We start from the raw sequence: 8,023 nt of genomic DNA, 5'->3' as shown, positions 1-8,023 counted from the left end.
GTGACCGGTAATACTTGCGGTACGTGATGCAGCGCTGCACAGAGTATCGCTGCATGCGGAGTTGATCGTGAACATCGACTCCACCCATGAATCGGTGGTAATCCTTGATTACTTTAGGGCAGGCCACTTCATTTTGCTCACCAGTCTTCTCACGTCGAACAACACGGTCCAGTGCCAGGTTTCCACCGACAGAGAGAAAATGGGCAGGTTTGCTATCCCACCAGCATAGGGCCGTCATATTTTTCACATGCTTATGCGCGCGAATGTTAGCGTACCGCGAGGAACATCTTTGGGTCTTTTCTTCTTCTTCGCAACCACGGCCTTGCAAAAACCACAACGTATGACGTTTTGCGCGCTGCAAAGTAGATTGCGAAGTGCTTAGATTAAGGCAAGTAGTTAGTCAGACCTCTTCCTACTTACTCCCCGCCCTACAGGGTGCCTGCTCTGCAGCAGCCCCCGCAAACTCCGGAGCACCAACCATTGGTGCTTGATTACGAAGTGCCGTTGTACATGCAGTTGATTGTGTAGATGCAGTGATGATGTGGTCCGCGGTGTGACGGTAGCTGGTTGTCGCCGTCGCCGTGACCGTCGTCGCCGTCGCCGTCGCAGGCCGCCGTCGTTGTCGTTGTCGTCTGGCAATACTCCACACAACGGTTTGTCATGACAGTGCCAATAGTGAAGAATCCCATAATTAGTAGCTGCACCGCCAACACAACCGACGTGTAAAATCGGTCGACGACAACGAGACTCATGTCCTTATCGTGAGGTTTGTCTCCAAACACAGCCCGCAGGTTGCGAACAACTGCAGCCGGTCCTGACTTCATGTCCACTGCACCCGACTCGGCAATATACTGGTTTTGGCCGCAGTACACCTCAAAACTAACAGCAACATGAAAGGTAGAATATACAGCATAAGTAAATAATCAGATAAAGCGTAGGCCAGCCCAGCTAATACAACACTAGCAAAACATCAATCCTACTGAATGCAGTAAGCGGACCATGCACAACAAATCATAAATAGCTTGGTACTCCAACTTGTGGGGCTTACCTTTCATATACATTTGTGTGCGATTGTAAGGCGACCGTTACGGAAGCATCGCTTCGTCGAATGATAGCTGTGCCGGAGGAATGAATGCAGCTGCAAACGTCTGCTGCAATACGTTCACAACTGAACGAAACTACCATGCACTGTCGGCCCTAGCGCATGGGTCAAGATTGGTGTTGAAATGCAGGTTCCGGCTCAGCTCCATGAAGCGATCTCTCACCATGAACCGCCCAAAAATTCCATGTGAAATAGCACCCAGGTCGTCTTGCCGCCAGTGGTTTGCGAGTTTTTCGCGGTTCGGCATGATGGTGCGTGCAATCAGCAATCCCACACAAACACACAACTCATGAGGCGTGATCGGCTTGACCGAAAGAAAGTCTTGACGCACATCTCTACGTGTCTTGACCTTCCTTGTTGGTGTCGATCGTCCTGTTGCCTTGCCCTTCCGTTCCCTTTCTTCTTTTCTTTGAAAGTACGCGTTGACACGATTGTCAAGCTTCTCGTGCATGTAGAAGTTGCTGCATTCCGCAATATGCTACCACATTGCCACAGGCATGAACAGAAAAAACAGGGAGATTGGCGACCCTCCCCGCTTCAGCGCTTCGTCGCGAGGGCCATGGCGTCCTTGCCAGAGATCTGGGTACTGGTTGGCATCGGTAACAGGATGATATGGGGTCTCCAAATACGCCGTGACGACCGGCGCCGCCGGTTCGTGCCATCCAGCCGTTGAGAGGTCCTTCAGGGCTGGCCCGATAATCTCTCCAGTAAGTACCTTCTCCTCTCCTCCCATTGACTATAGGAATTGGTCGGCAAAGTGACGCTCTTCTTTTGAATAAAGTTCTTCATCATCTTCATCGATGTAATCAGAAACGGAAGACTCTGTGTCGCTCACATCCAGCTCGCTCAAGTTTTCTTCCTCTGAGTCGTCGCCCGAACCAAGTCTGTCGTAGTCATCGTCGCGAGTTGGATCCGTGTTGATGTCGTCCCCCGTAGCAGCTCAAATGTCGTGCAGTGGTTCGCCTAATACAACAGTTACAGCATCCAATACATGTTAGCAATGATGTATAAGCTGTATCATGTATATACAGCGTAGATCGTTGACGCACCTGGTATCACAGTCTGATGAGCTTCACTTGCATCTTATAATACAGAGAAAACAATGCGTTTGAGCACTAAGCCGTATACTGTATATACATCATACCAACTGCGCACCTTAATGACTTGCTGAGTTGGCTTGCTTTGCTTTGGCTGCCACTGTTTCATCACTTTCCACGAGTCTCGCGGAATGCTGGTCCGTTCGCTTGGCGGTAGCAGCAGGATCAGAAACTGTATCATACTGCACAGTCATGCAGAATATACAACACAGGATATACCATTTAGAACGTCATTCACTCAGTAAGCCGTGGTGCACAATCGAACCTGACGGTGGCACGGGTGGGGCACTGGCAGAAGGTAAAGACGCAGGTGTTGAACGTGAAGAACCTTTACTCGATTTGCAGGACTTGCGTACTGGCTTCTTGATAGACCGGGGCGACTTCGTAGCGTTGTCCATGCCCGAAGAGGTTGTATCGTCAACTTCCTGTCGCGCCACTACACATTGCATGCACACAGAGCGGTTATTTTGACAGCTAACAAGGTATCGTAGGCGGTCTACTCACTGCGAATCGCGTAGTTCAACACTGCTTGCTCGCCTAGCAAGTAATCTGCTCCTTCTGCGACGTTATCATCTCGCCCTGGTAAAACATACTTCCAGAGTGTTCCTATGCCTCGTGGGGGAGGCTTAGCCGTCCACCCTGCCGCCTTGAAGCCCGCCCAGACCACCTTGAAGTTCGCAGTTCCCCGCTCGTCACCCGGGACAGCAGGCACTTCCTCGCGAGGCGTGGTCCCGCGCGTACCCACCATCGCTTCTTCCCCCCTCAAATGACTGGCCAGAACGAGTGGCGCACATAGGACCTGTCAGTTTTGATCATGTGACGGAATGACGGACGCCAACCTTTCATATATAACCGGATTTCTCTAGAAATCGTGAGTGGTACTTCAAGAACCTAACCACTGCGGATAGGTATATAGGCTCATCTCTTGCCCGATCGTTTTTAACTTGATTTGAGTATACGGGTTTAGGAGAGCATAATAAATTGAGTTTATTTCCTTATGCTGTATATACAGCATAATGGTCACATAACTGAGCCATCGTAACGCAGCTTATACAGTTACCGGTTTGAAGGGGTTAAAAGTTAATGTTGAAATTTGTATAGAATATGTAGACCATCACTCTGCAGGTGTCGCTGCCATATATCATCGACATAACTCATTTCGTGCGCACCAGCTTCAACCTCTCACTTTCGAAAAATCGCGGCCAAATGACAAGTGCTCGGCAGTGCTACATGCTGCAACATAGAAGACGTACTTAATACAACAACTTGGAACGAGGCGGCGTCCAAGCGCCGATGAAGAGCGTTGACCACGACGGATCCTCTCCCGCCTGCAACCCCGCCGACCACGTGGAACCCACGCAGCCCGACTACGTTGTCTCCCGTCCTGCCGGAAGACCCGCCTGCTTCACGCCCACGATCTTCGTCGCCGGTCCTGTCTGAAGCAGCGGCTGATCGCCGTTCACAAACTCCGTCTCCACCATCTCGACGGCCGCTTCGCGAGCGCCAGAGTTCGCGGAGGGAGCGTCGAGCGGTCGCCGCTCCACATCAACGTCGTCCTGGCTAGCGTCAAGAGGCCACGTTGCTGACGGTGTCCCCCAATGCTGTCACGCGTGTTCATGCTTTTTGTACAGATGGCGAAGCTGACCGGAAGCACTAACTATAAGCTGTCTGAAGTGCGCCGCCTCCTGACGCTCGTCTAGCACTACCTTCCCTCGGCAAGGACGAATGGGAGCGACTGGCAATCGCTTACAACTCCAACCGAGGGCGTCGCGTCGCAGAGCGCGACCATGAGAGCCTCCGCCGAAAGTTCAAGATGCTCTACTGAGCACGCAAACCCACCGGTGTGGTCAACATGCCGCCGCACGTGAAGCAAGCGAAGCTGCTAAAGCAGTCCATCGACGCCAAGGCCAGCGTGGTCGACATGGACGACAGCGCCGACGTCGAAAATGAAGTCGAGGAGTAGGGTGAGGAGGAGGAGGAGTATCAAGCCGATTTGCGCTACGACTGAGAGGGCGACGAGTGGCTCGGTGACAACCCGCGCGTGGGCGGCGACGCGGACACGAGCGAGAGAGTCTCCACCAGCGACTCCGTGCATTCTGGCGAGACGCAGGCATCGGTCGGGGACAACGCCAACATGGCCAGCAGCGACTTCTCGGACTTGTTGCACTCGTCCGGTGTGTGCGAAGGGTTGTAGGCTTTCACTACGAAGCGACCGTCTCCGCTGGCTGCGCAGTTGGCGCAGAGAAAGTTGCGATCTTCTACAACAAATAACACGGGTCAAGGCCCGAGTGCGGCGGGACCGGCGGTCTCTGCTGCGTCTACTGTAGTAGGTCTAACTTGACTCACTACTTTAGCTTACACGTTGCGCAACGTGTATGAGGAAGCGTAAGTACTTAGTAATTACTTAGGTTAATTATATTTGAATACACAAATATAAGTTAAGTAACAAAAGGATTCCAAGTGACTTAGATTAGGTAAAATGAGAACTGTATTGTTTGTAAATTGATCTTCCTCTAAAATCTGCTAAAAACTGTTTATCATCTATGAAAGGGTTGGCAGCGGCTGGCTGTCAGAGCCCCGCTAATATGCATGTCTCTGATTGGTAGAAAGATGCTGCTTTCTACCAATAGGATCTTTTGGGTATGTGTGGACCACTCACTGTGGTGGTCCACTTCAATGTATCCATCGGTGTGTCTTACACCAATGTGAGGAAGTATCCAAAACGTTTAACAGATAACCTATCTGTTAAATTCACAAGTGGCTTGCAGCCACTTGTACGTGTAACCCCGTTACATCTACAGCAACCGACGACGCTGCTAGTGCGACGAGTGGCTGCCAACCAGCCTTTGCTGGACGTCCGCAAGACAAGAAACCACCGAAGGAGAAGCGCTACGTGACTTCCTCCGACAGGCTTGGAGGCATCAACTTGGCTGAGTTCCGCGATACAATGGGACGCAAGCGTGCTGCGGACGAAGACGCAGAGCTAGTTGAGGCTAGCTATGCTAACACAAAGCGCGTGAAGGCTATGCGGGCGACCACAGAGCTCAACAAGGGCTTGTCTGACCTGGAGAGCAGCTCCAGCAACATGGTGGGCACCATGTTCGAAATGCTGCTCGTGATGCGCGAGGAAAACGAGCGCATGGCGGAACTTCGCCGCGCTGACGAAGATCAGCATCATCGTGATGAGCTGGCGGCACGCGAGTCACGCTATCTAGCGGACAAGGCGGAGGCAGAAGAGCGATGCCGTCACGAGAAACAGGAGGCGGAGGGGCGGCGCCGTCAGGAGAAGCAGGAGGTGGAGGGGCGCGCCCGTCGTGACAAGGAAGTCGCTCGTGCACGCACTCAAGAACTGCTGCTCATCCTGGGAGGTCTAACATAGAAAGAATGAGCTGTGAATGCTCTAGCATGGGGAGGAGAACAGCGCCGAAGATACAAAGAGGGAGTAAGTGCATTTAGTAGCGAAACATCTCAAACAGCCCTGAGTAATGACGATCACAGCAACACAGTCCATTTACATAGCTTCGAGTGCGAATCCTGTTCTGTATTGGTTAGTTGTTGTGCCGATGCATCTAGCGGTAGCGCTGCTGTACGAAAACTAAGGAAATCAACTACGACACTTTGAATTCAACCATCTTTACGCCAACGCAATCATAGCGCTTCAAACACGCCTTGCTTCGGCAACTCCATCACGCCGGCGAACGTGGTCTTGATCTCGGAGATGCCGACCGTGCGAACTCTGTAGTTCGCCATCCTGAATAGGTTGTTGAGGCGCATGCCTCGTAGGTCCGGGTCGTAGGGCAGCGGCAGATGCAGGCGGCTGTAAACGTTATGGACGCTGCCCATTCTCGTCTCGGCAGCCTGCAGAATGGAGGTGATCGCATTGTGCAGTGTGCGTGCGGCACTGCGAAGACAAGGCTCAATTCGTTCGATGTCTCCGTCCTTCAAGGGGGTCAGGATCCTCCCCGTCATGGCCGTAGAACAAGGAAATACAGAGTCAGACACTACATTCATGAGCTCATCGGGGCACAACTGGGGTCCGTCGGCTTGTTTCGGAACTCCAAGGACGTGTCGGAGTCGTTCAACGACCCCGGACAGTCGTGCTTCGACCAAATGATGCAGCCGTCGGCTGCAAAACAAATCGTGCCGGTCACGAAGACCGAGTGCAGACAGCCAGTGTACATAGCGTTTTGAAGGGTGGTGTTAGAGGGCTGCTGGACCTGTACAGCACCCACGTCACATCCGTCTAAAGTTAGTTGAGATAGACTAAAGCAACTAATATCATTCACATGTACAGTACACGCACGCGTAAGTTTTTACTGTCGATAAATCCGAACGTGTGGGTCAGCAGAGGTTCGCGTTTATTGACCATGCGTTCAAGCTCCACCTGACGCGAGGGCGAGGATCAGGAGATGCGTGCAGGTGCGTTACCAGTCAGCGCTAGCGACAGCGCTTCTTCGGCCTTGCGCAGCGTTCGTGATAGTGCTTGGCGGCACCCTGAACGTGATGCACAGCGAACTCTGTTCCATAGAACCCACGTAGAAACTTAGTACGAGCCCCATCACTTGGTGTAGGTAGCGCAGCTTTGGGGGCCGGCCTCGTGACGACGGGGGCGGGAGGTCGTAGAAGCTAGCGAACCTACCCAGCTAATGATGAAATGCACCCCTATATACATGTACATGGAGGCGGTGTTAGCGTGGGAATAGAGTCATAGATGCTAGTTGTAGCTTACCTGGTTAGACCCGTTGCATTCAGAAAATTCAGGTCGGAGCAGTGCTTGTAGAGTCATCCATGCGGACTCGCACGGTGCATCGAGGCACCCAGTAGTCAGGTAGTGACCCGCGCGCATGGCGATGCGCCATTCCTCCTCCAGCATCAGCTGGTGGACGTCGCGTCGAGCGTCGCTCACGCAATCGTTGTGCGTCCTAAACGCCTCGCACAGGAGCAAGAGCATGCCGTCGTCTTCCTCGAATATCGCGCTCGCAGGAAGCTCGCAGGAGGGATATCGAAGGGAAATGGCGACCTTCAAGCCAAACTTCAGGGAGAACTGGATAGATTTGGCTGTAGTAGCGTGACGGGGCCACACGAGCACCTTGCACAGAGGAAGTGTGCTAACGAGAGTATACAAACTCTCAGTGAACGGCAGTTCACGTGTCCCTGGCCTAAGGGGACTGATTGACCAGAAGTACGGTAGATCTAAGACTGAATGTATTTATAGGTTAGTACCGATTTGGCCTGCATACAAATCCGATGTTCCCTAGAGTTTATCCTATATAAAATATATGGTTGGCTCTCAAGCCTATTGTTTCACTACTGAGGGGAGTGACCTTTTGTAGCTATCCCTGAATAGTGCCCGGGTCACTATTCCATGTAACCCCGTTACATCCTCCCCCACTTAGATTCGATCGTATCAACCAATCAGAGCGAGGGTACGGTGGCGACTCACATTTCACTAGCACAGTCGAAGTCCATCGACAACGGCGCGATCTCTTGCGCCTAGGCTCTCGGGCCCCAGAAAGCAACTGGCGCATCGCCGAGCAAGCCCCACGGTCTCCACGTCGACCGGAAGCATGCCTTCCAAGCGCAGCTCCCGCAGTGCGAAAGCACCTTCGAAACCCCGGGCCGAGAGGCCGAAGGCCAAGAAGGCCAAAGCCAAGAATGAGTCGGCCGCGCTGAAGGAGGCCACGGGCGCGGCCGCCAAGGAGGTGCACTCTCCGAGTCTGAAGAAGGGGCTGTCGACGAGCACCGTGAGGTCTCTAATGACCTCGATGAGCAACAGGCGCAGTACTACAGCGCTGGCTCGGCCGCCCGTGCAAGACAAGCAACG

At 52.9% G+C, this 8,023-nt stretch overlaps 1 protein-coding gene across 1 annotated transcript; it reads right to left on the bottom strand.

Annotated features, from left to right (window-relative positions):
* Nucleotides 1–2,157: 2,157 nt before the first annotated feature.
* Nucleotides 2,158–2,947, bottom strand: IUM83_19842 (uncharacterized protein; the record flags this gene model as incomplete). Its single annotated transcript, XM_067944911.1, has 5 exons — nt 2,158–2,184; nt 2,258–2,381; nt 2,465–2,487; nt 2,556–2,635; nt 2,704–2,947. 5 exons carry the CDS (start codon nt 2,945–2,947, stop codon nt 2,158–2,160), a joined length of 498 nt encoding a protein of 165 aa, XP_067789542.1.
* Between the last annotated feature and the right edge of the window lie 5,076 nt (nt 2,948–8,023).

The sequence above is a fragment of the Phytophthora cinnamomi genome, assembly GCF_018691715.1.
Source record: "Phytophthora cinnamomi strain GKB4 chromosome Unknown Contig52, whole genome shotgun sequence".
NCBI classification, from domain to species: domain Eukaryota; phylum Oomycota; class Peronosporomycetes; order Peronosporales; family Peronosporaceae; genus Phytophthora; species Phytophthora cinnamomi.
The sequence above is the reverse complement of the archived record's forward strand: the minus strand, read 5'-3'. Positions and strand labels throughout refer to the sequence as shown.